This window comes from Mastigoproctus giganteus, chromosome 3 (genome assembly GCF_048544385.1).
Source record: "Mastigoproctus giganteus isolate SK-2022 chromosome 3, ASM4854438v1, whole genome shotgun sequence".
Lineage (NCBI taxonomy): Eukaryota > Metazoa > Arthropoda > Arachnida > Uropygi > Thelyphonidae > Mastigoproctus > Mastigoproctus giganteus.
The window spans coordinates 179,730,217-179,750,823 of record NC_143577.1 but is presented as its reverse complement, the minus strand read 5'-3'; the positions used below and the strand labels follow the sequence as shown (position 1 = coordinate 179,750,823).

General features: G+C 35.9%; 1 protein-coding gene across 1 annotated transcript in view; it reads left to right on the top strand.

Annotated features, from left to right (window-relative positions):
• LOC150088443 (mitogen-activated protein kinase kinase kinase 11-like) overlaps positions 1-20,607 on the top strand; it is a 241,747-nt gene that overhangs the window by 63,538 nt on the left and 157,602 nt on the right. The window contains exons 3-4 of the mRNA XM_090370160.1: positions 9,455-9,603; positions 17,476-17,651. Of these exons, the coding sequence (XP_090226286.1) occupies positions 9,455-9,603; positions 17,476-17,651 (325 nt within the window). The remainder of the gene's footprint in view (positions 1-9,454; positions 9,604-17,475; positions 17,652-20,607) is intronic.

The window sequence follows — 20,607 nt, the reverse complement described above, 5'->3', positions numbered from 1 at the left end:
AAGGGTTGGTTATGACCTAACATTTGAGAACTGCTGGTCCACAAATATTTTATAGAATATGATTTGTTCCGAGAATTCAGGAGTTCAGTATCAGTTATAAGATTTTTCTTCAATTCTGTTTTATCACCTTGGTTTTAAATTATTTGGTAATGATTTTTCATGTTGCTTATATAAATTAAATTAAATAAATTAAAACAAAATTCTGTGAATTTTGTTTTATAGAAGGCATCATCTATGCATTCCCCACTAAGTTGCAGGTGGGGAGGTTTTTTGCCAGAAAATGTTGTTTTTCTTATAAGTAGCAGATTTGGCTGAGTCTACAATGAGGTTTAGAGGTCTGGTTGTTCAAGTTGCATGTGTGAAGAGAGTTATAATGAGCAAAATTGACATTCACAAGAAAAAAAAGGTTGCTGACTCTTTTCTGTCCTGTTTATTTCCTCAGAACATGTTTTTAACATATGGTGGTTATCAAGGATTTATAAAAATGAGTCAGAAAATATTCAGTGAACAGAGTTTATTATACTTAGTAAATTACAAAGCTAGTGATTGATTTATTTTGCCTGAAAAGTGGCAAATGGATGGAAATATTGTGCATACCTCTTACTACTACTTTTGTATTTTTACTGCAGTTATCACCCTATAATGTAAACTGAAAAGAGGCTGAGTAGTATACGTTCATTGTGGCCATGTATTATGGCCACATATATTATTATCGACATGTATATCTGCTACATATATGCCATATATACAAATTTGATTAATTCATATAACCAATTCATCAGTTCTTTCTCTGTCCTCAAATTTTGTTTCATTTATATCAGTGCATCATTGATGGAACAAACTCCTACTGACCATTGCTAACCGTCCACCTACCTGAACAGTTCCTTGTTGACATGACGGGTACTTAGCTTCATGTAGTTTCCGCCAGATATGCACTCTCCCATTTGCTCGAAATAACTGGAAATGGGACTTATTGGACCAGGTGACCCTTCTCCAATCACCCAAGGTCAAGTGCCGATGTTCTTTTGCCCAGTTGAGTCGTAGAGTCTTGTAGCAATGGAACTCTGATGGGTCGGCAGTTCCCATAACCCATTGTGGCTAATGATTGCCTGATGGTCTTGGTGGAGACATTTCTGGCACCTCCCTTGTCCACAGTGATTTGTGCCACTGTGGCTCTCCGGTTGGCTGAAACAATGCAAGACAGACATCAATGGCCACATTTATCTATCACCTTTCTCCGCCCACAGTGCCATCTACAATGAAATGTTATTTATGAAATGGTGTATTCCTGATACACTCTTGATACTGTCGAACTGGGATAGTGTAATTTCTGTACCATCTCCACGATAGTGACCCATGCATCGGGCACCCACTATCATCGCTCTTTCAAAGTCTGTTAACTTACAATGTTTATCCATACTAACATCAAATTACTGTCTACGTGAATACATTATACCGATATACCTGCCAAGCAGTGGGTTCGTCCACTAGCGAGAGGGATGACAGCGTCGTGTTGCCCAGGAACCACGTATCCCATGAATTTTGTCCTTTCAGTGTACAGTATAAAAGTACAGGAAATTGTTGGATGTTTTGTTCCATACTTAAGAATTTCTGTGTGGATTGCAACAACCTATTGTTACTTTGACAGATTGTAAAATAGCATGGTGGAGGTAGCAAAGTAAATTGTATATCTGCTTTTTCTTTGCTTCATGTGAAAAAGAAAAGGAAAAATGCAAAAAAAAAAAAAAAAATAAATATATATATATATATATAAAATATGTTATATATAGTAATTAATATTGAAGACAATCATATATTAGCATTAGCATTAGTAGAGGCATATGATGCAAGAAAGCAAGCTTATGCAGCATCAGCCAAAAAAAAACACACGCTCCCATTTCACCCCTCTGTTCGTTCCAAGTACCTGTCCACCTTAAATTTATTTAGGCTATCAACTTCCACAACAAAGGATGGAAGTCTGTTCCACCAACCAACCAACCAACCACCCGCTGGCTAAAGGCAAACTTCTGCACATCTATCCTACATTGTCTTTTCTCAATTTGAATTTATGCCCTCTCAAATGATTATTCTGAGCAAGAGGAAGAATTCCATCAGCATTGAGCATGCTCAAACCATTCAAGGCTTTATACACCTCAATCAGATCACCTCGCAGGTGCCTAGTCTCCAGACACTGTAATTTGCAAAATTTAAGCCTTTCTTCGTAAGATCAACCCTTTGTTCCATTCACTTATCTTGTTGCCCTTCTCTGTACTCGTTCCAACAGCTCTACATCCTTAAAATTTCTTAAAATGAAGTCTCCAGACCTGTATACAGTACTCAAGGTGTGGCCTGACCATTGCCTTATATAAGGGGATAATCACCTCCTTATCCCTGCTAGAAAAATTCCTGTATATCATTGACAAGATACTATGAGCTACTCTTGCAGACCATCTGCACTGCTCAGAAAACTTCATATCTACCTGCATAATTACCCCCAGGTCCTTTTCGTTCTCTACCACTGTCAGTGTAGTACCAGAGTTGATACGGCACTCTGGGGTTGCTGCTTCCCATAAGTAGTACTTTACATTTGTCAGTGTTAAACTTCATTTGCCACCTCTCAGCCCATCTGCTCAACTTTTCTAGATCCTGTTGCAGAAGCGTACTGCCATTAGTGTCCTTAACAACCCTGCCAAATGTAAGGTTAGTAGAAGTAAGAATAATATACAAATAAAGGGAAAAGAAGAGAATATAAATTAAAATATACACAAAACATCGCTATTTACCCATAATCTAGGTGAATTCGTCTGGGGCCAACCACCCGGACTGAAAACAAAAAACAATAAGGAATTCTCAGTTTCTGTAATGAACAGTATCTGTACCACCTCATTATCCCTTGCGTTTTCTGTAAATCTATCTTGGTATTTATGATTGTATTCAATATTAGTTACTATATACAACATATACATACATATTATGGTTATAATGCATCATTGCTGTTGCAAGTGCGTTGGCCCGTAAGTATTAGTTACAATATTTGTTGGTTACAATTTATTAATGTTTCTTTCCATATTCCCCATGTATAAGACCACCTTTTTTCAAAAAATTTGGGGTCTAAAAACTGGGTGCATCTTATACAGTGGTTGTAGATATTTTTACTTGCATTTCCCGCTTTTTTGCGCTTGTTGTCTTTGCGCTCATTGTTTCGCACTTGTTACCAGTATATTAGGTTACATTTTGCCACGTTCTGCCCAGAAATGGCTCAGAAAAGATTTTCGTACAGTGCTGAATTCAAGTTAAAAGTGATCCAGTTTGCAAAAGTGAATGGAACTAGTGCTGCTGAACGTAAGTTTGGTCCTCCTCCAACTGAGAAAACAATCCGAGACTGGCTACGGGAAGAAGAAACCCTACTGAAACGCCACGGCAGAAGAAGGCCATGAGAGGCAAGTCAGCAAAATGGCCTGATTTAGAGAGGGAATTGAAGATATGGATTGAAGAGCAAAGGGCAATTGGAATTCCTGTGTTCACAAAGATGGTTCAGCATGAGGCAAGAAGAATTGCTGATGAAAAAGAAGTTACTGATTTCAAAGGAGGATACAATTGGTGCTTCAGGTTCATGAAACGGAATGGACTAAGCATGCGTACATGCACCAGACTTGCCCAAAAGATGCCTGAAAGCTATAAGCAGAAGGTCCTTGAATTTCATCGTTTTGCCATTCAATGTCGGAAGACACATCAGTTTGAGTTGGGACAGATTTCAAATATGGATCCTCCTTCAATTTGATGTCCTAAGTAACAGAACTGTTGATAACAAGGGGGTGAAAACTGCAACTGTGAAGACAAGTGGACATGAAAAGAGCCATTATACAGTTGTTCTAGCTTGTTGTGCCGACGGAACCAAGCTGCCTCCTATGCTGATTTTCAAATGCAAAACAATGCCGAAAGAAGACATTCCTCGAGGAGTTGATTGTTCACGTTCATGACAAGGGTTGGATGGATCAGGATGGGATGAAGATCTGGTTTGAGAAAGTTTGGAGCAGGAGACCAGGTGGGCTCTTACACAAACCTGCCCTATTGGTGCTTGATCAGTTCAGGGCACACATAACAAAAAACACAAAGAAGATTGCTGCAGAGCAAAAAACAAAACTTGCCGTCATACCTGGAGGCTTGACATCCCAGCTCCAACCACTTGATGTTAGTGTTAACAAACCCTTCAAAGCTGCCATGAGAGACGAATGGAACCAATGGATGAAGTCTTCTGGGGACAATTTGACATCAGCAGGAAGAGTGAAGAAACCAACTATAGGAGAAGTTTGTACCTGGGTGAAAAGATCCTGGGATAATATCAAGATTGAGATCGTTGTCAAGTCATTTAAGAAGTGTGGCATTTCAAATGCCATAGATGGAACTGAGGACGAGACAATATATGAAGACACTGATTCGTCATCAGACACTGATGAGGACAAGCTAATGGATGGGAGTTTTCAGAGTGATGAGGAGTTGTATGAATTTTATGATGAATAAAACTTGAGTTCAATAACTTTATGTAATACAAAGGGTACTAGGAAAGTTTTGCAATACAGCTTTGTTTATTTAACTTTTTCAAAGTAATTTCCTCTACATTCAATACACCTCTCCATCCTCCGAAACCAATCTTTAAACCAGTTCTGCCAAGTTTCACTAGGGAGTAAAGCACACTCGTTGTCCCAAGCCCGTAGAAGGTCCTCATCACTGGAAAACCGCCTCCCTTTTAGCTTCATTTTCACATGCGGGAACAGTGCAAAGTCGCATGGAGCAAGGTCTGGACTGTAGGGAGGGTGCTCGAGAAGTTTCAGTCCTGTCGTGGTCAAATATTCGGTGCAGGCTTTGGCGCGGTGAGCTGCAGCATTATCGTGATGGAGGTACCAGGTGTCCATTCTTGACTTTGGCCGCAGGTTCTTCATAGATCCAATGACTTTAGGCAGGCATTGTTCAGTATACCACTTAGCTGTGACTGTCTTCTGCGTGTCCAAAACGACACGTTCCACAATTCCACTCGATTTGAAAAATACAGCTATCATTTTCTTCTTTACAGATCGGGATTTTCTGACAATTATGGGTGTGTCGTCATCATCAAAGACCCAAACTTTGTTTTGAGCCTTGGTCGGCAGATCGTAATAGTACAGCCAAGTCTCGTCACCTGTCACGATGTTGTTCACATACCGAGATTGTCCCTTATCAAACTTTTTTAACATCTCCCGGCACCAAGTCGCACGTCGTGTCATCTGCTCTTCAGTCAGTTGATGCGGCACCCAGAGAAAACAAAGTTTCTTCACATGCAAATGATCTTGCAGAATCGAACGAATTGCTGGTGCATTTAGGCCCAAAGTATCCTCTATCTGTTGGTAGGTCACTCGCCTGTTTTCGTCAAGCATTTTCCTCACAGCAGTAACGTTTTCCTCCGTAACTGACGTTCGTGGCCTTCCCGGCCTCTCAGAATCCTCCAGAGTGAAATTTCCCCTTTGGAATTCTCTATACCACCTGAATATCGTTGTACGATGTGGACAATCATCATCTAGTGCAAGAGTCATTTCTTCTAAGCACTGGTCTATGGTTAAACCACTCACGAAATTATACCACAAAACTGTCCTTATCTCATTTCGTGACCACGATGCCATCGCAAGCACTTTACACTCTCACTACTAATGAATAACTGAGCCCATCGACTTGGCGCGGCGGCTACTATGCACGTATGAACATGTCTCAACATGCAGCAACAAGCAGCTTCCTGTGATTCATTGTTGCATCATATTGCAAAACTTTCCTAGTACCCTTTGTACATTTTTTTTCAAATTTCGGGCCCCAAAATTAAGGTGTGTCTTATACATGGGGAAATACGGTATATATATAATAACTATAAGAAAATAAAGGGAAATGGAGTAGAGTGAAAAGGAAAAAGAAATCAAGTCGGTATTATGGACTAGGGACGCTGCTTAGGCAAACGAACCCTACGACCATAGTTATAAATTTGTAATAAATTGAAAGTGTATAGGAGAAAGCTGTTACTATCGAATCTATGGTATACATGAGCAACTAATAAAATAAATATCCAGAACTAACAGAAATGAGTGTGAAAAGAGGTAAAATAAAAGTAAAAATCTTAAATGACATGAGATAAAATAAAACATCATAAAATGACACACACACACACACACACACACACACACACACACACACACACACACACACACACACACACACATGGGATGAACTTAAATTGAAGGAGGATAGATGCATGAAAATTTGCATTCAGCCAGAGCTTAATTGCTTGTTGGAACAAACTGCCATCTGCTGTTGTGGAAGTGGGAAGAGTTAATAAATTATTGAAAGAATTACACATATTAGTAGAGGAATGTATAGATGGGGTGTTTTTTTTTTTTTTTAATGGCTGGTGCTGTATAGCTTACTTCCTTGCATCATTTGCCATTACTAATGCTTAAAACAGCCAAAAGACACTTGTTCCATATTAGTATTATTTATCCAATATGAAGAGGAATAAAGTGGAAGATGACTACGAAAATAAGTGAAATCACTTTCCTACTCAACTACAGTTGTTTGGTAAATATGTCATTAATAATTTAGAAGAAAACCTGTATAACATTTTACTGCATTTTAAGAATTATATTAGCATTGATGAAAAAGAAAAATGTGAGTTTTTGATATGTTTAAATTTCTGAATAAAAATAATTTAGATAATTTTTCCAAGGTTGTAATTTATTTGAACTTAATATTCCTGCCGAAAGCCTTTTTTCTGCATTGAAATGGGTCAAAAGCAACCTAGATCCATAGTTTAAATCAAGAAAAGCTAAAGTATATTTGAAAATATTTAAAGTGATATTTTGAAAGGGAATAGTGTGAAAGAAGTCATAAGTGAATTTATTTTATAAAAAAAATAAAAATTTGAATTGTATATTCATTATTGTTATCAAAATATGTGTTGTTTGCAATTAAAAACTCATTTGTATAATAAATGAAATGAAAATTTACTGGAAATTTTTTTTTTTGTTTTAATTTTAAAACATGTGGGGGTTAAATTTGAGTGTATAAGGGTACTCAAGCCTTAAATCTGTCTCTGCCTACTATGCTATCATTCTGGTATTCAGTTATCATTATGTAATCATCACCACCATCCTAATACTCCCCCCCCCCCCAAAAAAAAAACATATGCAGAATTGCATATTATGCTGTTACTTGTGCACATTATGCTAGCAGTTTCTTTTCAGGTAACCTCAAATTGGAAAAGGAGACTATAGGAGGCTGAGTTGGTAATGGAGAATTCAATATCAGATTTTTTCACCATCCTTGACACAAAGGAAACTTCAGAAGCATCTTTGTTTTCTGAGAGAAACCTTATAGTTGGTGAGATGAGATTTCATCAATAGAGGATGACATATACCAAGAACTTCGACAGATTTTAAAAAAAAATTAATTGGGAAATGTTTTCTCATTTTGAGTTTCAGAAAATATAGGAAAAGATGGGGAATTTTTTCCATAAAATGAATTCACTGAATTATGGATGTTAAGTTTATGCAAGTCCCACTGTATTTTAATTAAGATAGACTGTGCAGCATGCCTTTTGAGGGGTGGAGGTATTTTTAGTTTAATGACCTTTCTGAGACCTGATTCTGTTTAGAATTGAGTCAACTTCAAATTTACGCCAAGTTACCACTTTATTAGGTATGCCTACCTATTTCATGAATTAGAGCACTCTTTCAGTAACATTGCGTAAGTGTACTATTCATTATAAAGAAGGTTGCTGGATATGTAGAAATGCTGAATGTATGCAAATCAATGCAAGAATGGGCAAGACCAAAAATTTAAGTGACCTTGAATTGTCAGAGTAGTAGTCAGCATCTTGCCTACTGGTATGAATATCTAGCTAACTTAATCTTCTAGACTTCAGTGGTTGTCTTGGATTTATTAACATTGGTTAAATAACCAAATAACATTGAGCATATGCTGATCCTGTATTTGTCAGGTGGAAGCAGCTTGCTGACATGAACACACTGTGGAGGGTGACAATACTTGTGCAGGGTAATAGAAAGGATAACAGTCCAGTACAATAGTGGTAATCATAGGCATCTCAGAACACACAACTTGTCATATTTTATCACAGATGGTGTATTGCAGTTAACAACTGAAACAGTTGCAGTTAACTGTAAATTACGGTAACTGTTTCAGTTATCATGATTTACAGCGTTGAGACAACCAGAATTTGGTGACCAGTCCAAGTTTGGTGGTACCTAGCAGAATGGGTCTGAGTTTGTGGACCCATCTTGCCAGGTGTTAACAATGTAAGCTGGTGGTGGCAGTGTATTTTTGGTGAAATGTACCATCAAGCACATGTAATAATAGTGAAATTACCCTCTATAACTTGTTAAGTTGGACATACAAGCTCAAGTAAATTTTGCATATTTGCTTGAGTGTGAATGGTGAATTTTAGATGAAATTTAGATACAATCTGTTTAGAATAGTTCAGTTAATTTATTGCCTGAGGAAACTTTTCTATTCTTTCCAAAGCCATTTCATGTTTACAGTGGGTAAATAAGCAGCTTTATGATAATTTTTTTTTTGTAGATATCTGCTTTAATGCATTTCACTTTAACTGCATCTTGTAATAAAGATATTTTGCAATCTTATTTTTAAAAAATAGTTAGTTAGCACATGTTTTGTACAAAAATCATTTTTTATTCCAGTATACATTTTTTGGGATCTAACATTTTATATTTTGGAAAGCATTCTTTATTATATAATATTTAAGTAAGATTAAATGCAACAAGGCATAATATTTTTAAGAGTTATAATTATCTATATAATATAGGTGTGAAAACACCATAGCCAACCCTTAAAGGAAAAACTATGATAGTAGTGTAAAGGGCATCATTTCAACTGTAGGGTGCCTGCCACCCACCGATGGAAGGCCAACAAGCCTTGAAACGGTGCCGTCTGGGTGGGTGGTGCCCACTGAGAATAAGTAACAGTAGTCGTCTCTATTAGTGAAGCCTTACTTATTCGAGGTAGTGCAAAATACATGGTAACTCGTTGTGAAGGATGAGCACAGTATGAGATACGGTTGAAATGATGCTCTTTACAGTACTCTCATAGTTTTTTCCTTTAAGAGTTGTCTATTCTGTTTTTACACCTATATTATATAATTATCTTTATGAGAAAGTTGCTCTTGATTTACAGATTTACACTTTATGAATTACTTTTCAGGAGCTTCTGGTTATAAATTTGAAGGGTTTGTAATTAAGTTATTTAAAATAGTTATGAAGATAATCCAGTTTTGAAATTTTACAAATTATTTTTTTAATAGTTATGAAGATAATCCAGTTTTGAAATTTTACAAATTATTTTGTGTGTGTGTGTGTGTATATATATATATATATATATACGTTTTTAATTTTTCCTATTAAAGCTATGGGGTTTTGTTGTGGGAGCTGCTAACAGGAGAAACACCATATAAAGGTATTGATGCTCTTGCTGTAGCATATGGAGTAGCAGTGAACAAACTTACTCTTCCCATCCCGTCCACTTGTCCTGCACCTTTTTCTTGTTTAATGGAAGGTAAGCATGATAAATTAAATCATGGCAAGCACTATATTATGTATAATTTTGATATCTTTCAGATTCAGAAAACATTTGAGGAGTTTTGTTTATTAGGAGGAACTGAGTTTATTGTAACTAAACAAATACAATAACTTATTAACCCATTAGTGCCGGATGTACTCCTATGGGAACACTAATTTTAAATGTTATTATTTTGAAACTGTCACAATTCCACGAAATATTTCTCTATATTGTTTATCTATAAATATCAGGAAATGATTCATATACCACCATCAGCATCAGATATCTTCAGTACTGATCTTGTAACCATTGCATGAGGCCGATATATTTTTCTAGTGACTCACAGAAGTTATCATCAAATTTTTTTTAAATACAGCATTTTTTAATTGTCTTTGTTTTACAATAAAATTTAGAGACACAGTATATGTTGTAAGTATGAACAAAATTTCATTTATTGCATTTTTTTTCCCTAGTTACTTTTTTTGTTTATATCTTACTGTCCTCAAACGGGGACGTCATAGGAGTTACTGTATATAAGTTTTATTGGCGCCTCTGTAGCCAGGTGGACAGGAGCAGCAGTGCGTAGCACACACTTCTTGATTAGACTGGGGTTTGAGCTCGTGACCACCAAATATGGAGGATGTGGAAAGGTCAGGGAATGACCACTGCATATCCCTGGAGCAATATGGCCTTAGTTGCTAATGCTCCTAAAAAAAATAAAAACAAATAACAAACAATAAGTTTTATTTTTGTTTGTAGTGAATCATAAACTGGGCGATAATGGAACCGAAGATTTTTTATGGCAAGAAGAAATACATCAGACTTGAGAAAGCTATCAAAGACACTGCAAACCAAGAGCCTAATGATAATGAGGTGTTTGAAATTTGCATATTACCTCCAAAAAATTTGGACGAGTTGACAGATTGTGAAGAGTTTGACGAAGATGTTTTACAGGACCGTAATTCATTTCCAAAAGAAATTCCTGGTTCTATGGAAATTTCATTTGAAAATACCAATGAAGATGTTTTACCCCCTGAAGAAGATAATGTTCCAGAAGATAAAAGTGGTAGTGATCCAACAGTATATCTTGATTTTGAAAAAGCAAAATGGCTGAAGAGACATCTGGAATATGCACCTTTTGGAACAAATGAACATTGTTTTACAAACAAGTTAGATGCTGTGAAAAATGACTTAACAGATTAGTCCCCACCCAAAATATTTGAAAAACTTTTTAGTGATGAAATCATAGACTATATATGCAAACAAACGATAATATATGCTCAACAAAAAAAAAAAAAAAAAAAATCATGAATTTACTATGGCCAACAAAGAAATGCAAAGTTTTATTGCAATATTGCTTTTGACAGGATATCATAACCTTCCTCAAGAAAGAATGTATTGGTTGCTGGACGAGAACTTTAGTGTCTCGTCCATTTATAATGACATGCCAAGAGATCAATATCTAGAAATAAAGAGATTTGCACATCTGGCCAATAATGATGAAATTGTCAAGATCGAATTTGCAAAGTTAGGCCAATAATGAATATGTTCATAAAACAATTTTGCTAGTGGGGTTTTTTCACAAGGATCTCTCAATAGACAAGTCAGTGGTGAAGTATTTTGGACATAATTCAGCCAAACAATTTATCAACGGGAAACCAGTGAAGCTTGGTGACAAAGTAGTTGGTAAGTAGTTCTTCTGGGTATTTTGACATCTATTGCGGAAAACCAACTAAAGAGGTGCAAGAATGGTTATTGATTTATTGGAATGTTTGCTGGATCCATCAAACCACCTAGGTTTCTTCGACAATTATTTTGCAAAGTACTTGTTGATGATATTCTTGAAAAAGAAAAAAAGAGCTACAGGAACTGTGAGGGACAATCAAGTTCAACACTCCTATTATGGCTTCTAAAGAAATGAAAAAATGGAACGAGGTACTTATGACTATAGGTTTGATGTCATCGACAGCATATTATGTATAAGATGGAAAGATAACAATGTATGTTTTATTCTTACTGATTATGATTTTGTTGAACCATTACAATACATAAAACGTTGGTCAAAAACTGCAAAAGCTAAGGTCAGCGTAGAAAAACCTGCATCATTTGCATCATACAATAATGGAATGATTTGCGTAGATATCCATGACCCATGTATATCATTGTATAGGATACCAATTAAGAGGCAAGAAATGGTGGTGGGTCCTGTTTACATACATGTTAGATATGACCATCACTAATGCGTGGAAGTTGCACCAAATGACAGCAGAGATAAAAATGAATCAGTTGGATTTTTGTCGAAACATTGTACGAAGTTATTTTAAAAATGCTACATCAACAAGAAGTAAAAAGCCAAAAGTTCCATGAAAATTAGTGAAGGCCATCACTTTTCAGAAAAACTTGATAGACAATTAAAATGTTGTGTTTGTCATATGAAAGCTAGGTGGTCATGTAAGAATTATCAGAAAACAATGTGCATTGAAAAATACAACTTATCTGCCTAATGTTCCCATTTGAGAAGCCTGTTTTCTAAAAAAAAATAAATATATTTTCTTTGAAATTTTGGTATTGTTTGATTTCTTGACTTATCTCACCATAATATTGAGAGAAAAGAGTTTTAATAGGTAGTTTTTTCATTGGCGTTAATGGGTTAAATGAAAGAAAAATCAAACTGTCTTAATTTTATTAGCATTAGCAAATGATGCAAGAAAGCAAGCTTATACAGCATCAGCCAAAAAAAAAACCACATTCCATTTCAGCCATTAATTTCCTGCAATAGTTTTTGTAGTTCTTCCTTGAATTTATTTAAGCTATCAACTTCTACAACAACTGATGGAAGTTCGTTCCAGAAGTTAACCACCTGCTGGCTAAAAACAAACTTCTGCATATCTATTTTGCCACCATCCTTAATTGGAATTCCCCCCCCCCATGTTGCATAGTTTCAGGACCAGGAAGAATCCCATCAGTATTGATCTTACTCAATTCATTCAAAGCTTTAAACACCTTAGTCGGATCACCTTGCATGTGCCTAGTCTCCAGATGCTGCAATTTGTAGAACCGAAGCCTTTCTCGGTAAGAGCACCTCTTTGTTCCCCTCACCAATCTTGAAAAAGAAAAAAATAAGAGCTACAGGAACTGTGAGGGACAATCAAGTTCAACACTCCTATTATGGCTTCTAAAGAAATGAAAAAATGGAACGAGGTACTTATGACTATAGGTTTGATGTCATCAACAGCATATTATGTATAAGATGGAAAGATAACAATGTATGTTTTATTCTTACTGATTATGATTCTTACTTACTGATTTTGGAGCTGCTGTACTTTTTCCAGCAGCTCCGTATCCTTCCTAAAATGTGGCCTCCAGACTTGTATGTAGTATTCAAGATGTGGCCTGACCATTGCCGTATACAATGAGATAATCACCTCCTTATCCCTGCTAGCAAAATTCCTGGATTAGCAGGTGTTGAATCTTTACATTTTCAACAGATGGGCTTAAACCGTTGATATTCATCATTTTACATATTTCCAAACAAATTTGAAAATTCTGTTTCCAATTTTTGTAAGTGCCCAAGTATAGTTGTTTTTATTAGTGATATATTCAAATTGTTTTCAACAGAAGAATCACTTAACGATGGAAACATTTCCAAACATCCTTTTTCAAACTGCTCTCTCCAGAGTGCAAGTTTTTTTTCTAAAAGCAGTTACCTTCTCGCATATCCTTAAAACATTGCCTTTACCTTGGAGAGATAGATTAAGGGTGTTCACTTTTTCGAAAATGTCTGCAAGGTAGTGACAACCACTTCTTGTCACAAAAAAAATCGGCCCATTTGTAACCTGTCTCTTTTTCTAAAAAAAAAAAAAATCCATAATTCATCTCTGAGTTCAACAACTCTTGAGAACTTTACCGTGTGATAACCAACAGCTGACCGGGCTGGCCGGGTGGGTAAAGTACCTGCCTAGCAACCCAAAGGTCGCGGGTTCGAATCCTGCCTTGAGCTTGGATCAAAGTACTGCAAAAACCTTGGGAGGTGTATTATGGCCATAGAAGCCGATGCGCCAACAACTACCAAAAAAAAAAAAAAAAAAAAGATAACCAACATACCTCTGTGAGATATAAAAGATTTTCATGTTCATGGTCACTCCCCATCTCATTACAAAGTATTTTGAAAATGCTGTTACTCAAAGGGCTTTTTTAATAAAATTAACCACATTAATCACATCTTGCAGCACTATGTATTTTGGGTTCCAACTTCTTTGCTGCAATAGCTTGCCTATGTTCTTGCTATCTCAAGAACCTTGCTCTTAAATCCTTTTTTGTTCCAGTCAAAGCAGCCACTCCATCACTAGTAATACTCAAACAGTTTTTCCACAAAATTTTGTTTTTATTGAAGAAATCATCCACTGTTGAGAATATATCTTCTCCAGTACACCTTTCTTTGAGTGACTCACAAAAAAGCAATTCTTGTATTTCGTTATCAAAATAGAATCAAACAAATACCAAAAGTTGAGACATGATAGCTACATCTGTACTTTCGTCCAACTGCAGAGCAAATTTTCCACATAGAGTTATTTGTTCTATTATCTGCACTTTAAATCTTCTTCAGTGGTTTCTATTCGTCTTCCAACGTTATTTGCCGACAGCGGAAGTGACTTAAGTTTGTCAGTGTATTCTTTACTTTGTATGATTTCCACCATTCTTAGGCACCTCCGTAGCCAGGTGGGCAGGAGCGGCAGTGCATAGCACACGCTACTTGATTAGACCAGGGTTCGAGCCCGTGACCAAATACGGAGGATGCGGAAAGGTCAGGGAATGATCATCGCATATTCCCGGAGCAATAGGGCTTTAGTTGCTAATGCTCCTAAAACAAATAACAAATAAAAATAACCACCATTCTTACTGCAATAGGCAGAAGTAGGGTTTCGCCAATGGTGTTCGGCTTCTTCTCTTTTGCAATAAGGTAGGAAATCTCAAGAGAAGCTTGTAAACATTTGTCATTAATTTTCTTAAAGTTTTGCAAAACAGTGGTCTGATTATTGCATGACTTTTATAAATGTTGAAAAAATTGTACAGGTTTCTCTTCATGCTCTGGGTGCTTAGTTTTTAAATGTCTTATCAGTCGTGATGGTTTCATGCTATCATTAGCTAATATCTCAAGACAGAGTACACATTTGGGACGTTGTTCATCATTGATGATGATAAATGTAAAATCAAATTTTAAAATCTTCTTGATAATATTGAATTTTCTTAAAAAGCTTCTTATTCAAAATTAAGTCGGCATCGTTCTTAGTTCGCATTGTGGTTGATGATGTGCTTGTACTAGAAGAAATATAAGTCTCAGTATGTCCTTGTTGATCGTTTGTGGAAGTATCAATTTGAAGTTTCTTTGCACTTATTTTAATAAGCCAGCTGTCTATTGTGGCGGTGTCTAATGAGAAACAAATTTAATTAGTGAATTAACATGAGATACAAGATACTTTTTTAAAATATATTTTAAAATACTAAATACAAAAAAAAAGTATTTTGAAAACTTGTTTTAAATACTTAAAAAGTATTTAAATACTTCAAAGCATCCAAATCATTTAAAGTATTTAAAATACTTTTTAAGTACCTTAAATATTTTTCAGAATTGTCTTTCATTTTAAATACAAGATACTGAGAATAAAAATTATATAAGTTGCTAGAAAGTATTTAATATTATTGAAATGGTTCTCAGCTCTGGTGATAAATACATGTGAAGATGCTTACCGTGGTGTGTTTTTAAAATATAAACACAGTTCCGCAACTACAGACAGCTTACGGACAAATATAGCTACGACACTTGTGGCTGCGGTACAGCTCAACAATAGCTGCAAGCACAGTCCATCCTTTCTTGATCTACATTTGTTCAGTAAGTTAAACAAGGATGGAAGATATACTCAGAGCCCAAAGCGAGCACTTGGTTGCTTCGTTTCGGACATGGGTGAAACTGACGGCATGATCAAACAAAGCTGTACAATGAAATAAAGCAGCATATTGAAGTATTAAAAAAAACATTTGTAATTTTTATTTTCAATTTTCAAAAAACTAAAGTTTTCATAATTAACAAATATTGATTCATTGTGGATTATCTCGCGGATTCCATGGATCCTCTCGCATGGAATCCGCGAGAGGATCCATGCGAGAGGTCTCCAAAGTAAATGCGATCCATTTACTTTCCGTTCAGAAGACGGCAGTTAGGTTAAATAATGATTCACCTCTAACAGAGTCTCTCCACTTGCTGTCTCATAGACGTACTGTTTCTGCTGCATGCCTCTTCTACAGATACTTCCATGGGCACTGTTCTTCTGAATTGGCTTCTATAATTTCCACTCTCTCTCTCTCTCTCTCTCTCTCTCTCTCTCTCTCTCTCTCTCTTTCAAAACAGTTCGAACACGTGCCGCCACCAGCCAACATCCATTTACTGTCCAACTTCAAATTCACAGAACCAACTTTTCATCTTCCTTGTTTATTCATTCAACTGCCGTTTTCTGGAACAACCTTCTTTCATTCATATTTCTTGAAAATTACAGTCTACAGAAGTTCAAGTCTAATGTCAACAAATATCTTCTTTCATCTTCTCAACCCAACCCAAGCATGGTACTAAGTACTGTAGGTTCCAATACCTCTCGTGTTTGGGGTTTACATAAAAAAAAAAAAAAAAAAAAAAAAAAACATCCAGTGTGCAGAAAATAACATCTGAATTTAACCAATCCCAGAACTGCCCAATTTCAATCCATACTGTTCACAGGGAATTGAAAAAAAATTGGTATTGGCAGTTACTTGCCTATTCAGAAGTCATTTGTTTCAGAGAAAAACAGAAAAATCTGCTTGCAGTGGTGCCAAAAATATTGTAATTGAAAATTGGAACAATGGAAGAAAATCATGTTGTCAGACAAAACACAATACACTTTGTTTTGCATGGATGGTAGGCAGAGAGTGTCGCAAAAATTTCACAAAGCGATGGATCCTGTCTGTCTTGTTAAGACATCCCAAGAATCTGGTGGTGGTGGTGGTATCATGGAGTGTGTTTTGTTGGTATAGACTTGGTCTGCTGATACTGGTGAAAGTTAAATTCATCCCTGGAGTACCTGAATTTTTGTATCAGATGTACTGCACCCTGCAATGTTACATTTTCATCCTGAAAGTGTTGGCCACTTTATGGATAAAAATGCAACACATTGCACTAGAATTGCATAAGAATGATTTGGAGAACATGACATGACATGGATTTCCACCATCTTTCCTGGCCTCCACATTAACCTGATCTCAATCCTATTGAGAATGTGTGGGATATGCTGGAGAGCTGTTTGGCAATGAAGTCAACTTTATCACAGCTATGCAATATTTTGCTGGAAGAATGAGTACAATTAGAAAAAAATGCAATAAGACACCTTATAGAATGTGCCACATTCTTGTGGCACATTATTCGAAAGAAAGGCAGTGCTATTCAATACTGAATAAATATTAGTATATATTTTTTGGCCAGTGTGTGTACTTTGTTTGCTGCATTCTTCCCCTCAGTGAAATGTTATTCTTCCTAATAAGTTAAAAGATAGTTCTGCCGTCCAACAGAGTTGAAACTATGTAGAAAGAAAATTAAAATTTAATAAAATTCTTTAAATGTAATTATTGCTATTAATATTTGAAGAATATTGCTTATAAATGAATTTTTAGTAGAGCTGGAATGATGAATTTGACAATATAATGGTAATATGATTTTGGTTATTGGTATATATATATATATATATATATATATATATATATATATATATATATCCTTTTTAAAATTATGAAAATTTTCACATCAAACTAAAGTTTTTAAAATAAATTAATTTTATCTGTGTTTAGCTTGTTGGAATCCAGATCCTCATGGTCGTCCAAATTTTGTGGATATATTAAGGGAACTAGAAGACATTTCACAGTCGCCATTTATGAATACCCCCCAAGAATCATTTCATACACTGCAAGAAGATTGGAAACACGAAATTGCAGAAATGTTTCATGAATTGCGGTGTAAAGAAAAGGTATAGAAAGAAATAATATGAAAAATTTTCAGTTTTAGCTGGTTCTATTTTGGCAGAACTGATGACTCCAAATTTCTTTAATGTACATGTACAGGGTTGTTTAAAATAAACTACTCCAGGTTCTGTCTTACTTATTTCCAGATTTAGGCTGTTTGTTGTCTGGACCCTCTTTTGCCATATTTGTGTTAAATTTTCGGTTGTTATTTATGTTAAAATTGGACTAAGTGTTACTATATTTAGATTTTAATTTTTAAATTAAAATTTTGACAAATCAACTGCTTTTTTTTCTCATTGGGAAAGTTATTCCCCGTCAGTATAAAAAGATTTAGTTTAAAAGTATCATCAGTGTACTTCTGAAATGAATGTAAACCAATTTTATTTGGAGGAGGGAAAAATGGTTGTATGTGATGATTGCTTTTCCATAGGCACACAAGTGTGCATGTGAAAAAGAAACTGTCAAACAGCTAGCTGTATAAGAGCAGTTATGGTGTTGCATCTACCCTAGCAAATTATGATAAAATATTTATTTAAAAAAAATTAAATTGTGGTGGTGGAAAGTATTAATTTCATGAAATAGAAGTTAAACAAATGTGCAATAATAAATTCATTATCAGGAAATTAAAAAAAACAAAACTGATATATGAAATGGGAATGGATATTTTTGTACTTTGCAATTGGGCCGTTTGTTATCACTGATCAATTATCAGTAATATTTTATAACATTGTATGGCACTTGCTATTATTTCTACAAATGAAAGGTAACAGTGTAACTAATAACAACTGCAAATTTAAATAATTTTAATCTTATAACAAAAGCTGATACTAATCAAATAATTAAAATATTAACATTTTATTGAGAGAGAGAGAGAGAAATAAGATCTGGTTGTTTTCTTGCTAAGTAATGATTGTTATCAAAGAGAAGCAGTTTATGATAATGTAGTAGTAGTAGTGGCATGTGATGCAAGAAAGCAAGTGTATGAGCTTATGCAGCATCAGCCAAAAAAAAAAAAAATAATTACAAAACAATCCCCTCTAAATATTTGTCCAGTTCCTCCTTAAATTTATTTAATCTATCAACTTCCACAACGATAGATGGAAGTTTGTTCCAGCAATTAACCACCCGCTGGCTAAAGGCAAATTTCCGCACATTTATTCTATATCTGTCCTTCCTCAATTTCAATTTATGCCCCCTTAAGTTTGTAATCTGAACAAGTGGAAGAATCCCATCAGAATTCAGCGTGCTCAACCCATCCAAGGCCTTATATACCTCAATCAGATCACCTTGCAGGTGCCTAGTCTCCAGCTGCTGCAACTTGCAGACCTTAAGCCTCTCCTGGTAAGAGGATCCCTTCATTCCCCTCACGAACCTTGTTGCCCTTCTATGTACACGCTCAAGCAAATCTACATCCTTCCTAAAATTAGGCCTCAGACCTGCACACAGTACTCAAGGCATGGCCTGACCATTGCCTTATTCAGAGGGACAATCACCTCCTTTTCTCTGCTAGCAAAATTCTTGTATATCATTGACAACACCCCATGACCTGCCCTGGCAGCCTGACTGTATTGCTCAGAAAACTTCATATCTGACTGCACAATTACTCCCAGGTCTTTTTCATTTTCTACCACCTTAAGTGTGGTACCACACAGTTGGTACGTTTCTCTGGGATTATTTCTACCCATATGCAGTACTTTGCATTTGCCAATGTTAAACTTCAGTTGCCACTTCTCAGCCCATGTGGCCAAATTTTTTACATCCTGTTCCAGTAACACACTGCCATTACTGTCATTAACAACCCTGCCAACCTTTGTATCATCTGCAAACTTCGATACTAAGCTTGATATACCTTCATCAATATCATTGATAAATATAAAGAACAACAGTGGACCCAACACTGAACCCTGTGGGACTCCACTAATAACATTAGTCCACGAAGAGCAGCAACCATTGATTACCACCCTCTGTCTTCTCCCACTCACCCATCGTTTTATCCATTGTAGCAACTTACGCTTAATACCATTCTGCTCCAATTTGTACAGTAGTCTTCCATGCGCAATAGTGTCAAAAGCTTTCCTGAAATCCAAGTATATGATATCAAAATTATTTTTTGCATCAAAATTATTTTTTGCATCCAGTTCCTTTGTAACCACATCATAATAACCAATCAAATTTGTCAGATAAGACTTTCCCTTATCAAACCCATGCTGTGTCTGAATTATTGCTGCAGTCTTGTCTAGATGATCCTGCAATGCATCTTTAACTAGTGACTCCATTATTTTACCTGGAACAGAAGTTAAACTAACTGGTCTGTAATTACTCGTGCTACACTTGGATCCCCCTTTGTGAATTGGGGGCACATTTGCACAACTCCAGTCCGTGGGGACCTCCCCTGAGTCCAAGGATGCTCTCATAATTATGGCTAAGGGTTGCTTACTTCCTTTGCTGCCTCCTTTAATATAACTGGATAGATATCATCCACCCCAGGTGCCTTTCTTATGTTTCACTTCAACAATTTCTCCTCCACTTTGTTCTCAGTTATTACAAAATCATTAAGCGCCCTGTTACAATTTGATAACCTTGTGGCATTTTCAAACCTTAACTCCTCATGTGTGAATGTAGATGCAAAATACTCATTCAGTTTGTTTGCTATCTGAGCAGGATCATCATCAGTCGAACCATCGATATCAAGTGGACCAATCAGATTTATCCCCTTTCTTTTAGAGTTTATATAAGTAAAGAAATCCTTGCTGTTTTTCTTAGCATCCTTTGCCAAAGATTTCTCGTAATCTGCCTTCGCCTGCCTATCCTCCTTTGTTACTTGATTACAGACTAGCTTATATATATCATAGGAGGCTTCTGTGTCACCTGATGATTTATATGCATCCCATGCATTTTTATTCTCTCCCACGAGTCTCATTAGTTCATATGACAACCATTTAGGCCTAAACCTCGAACAGT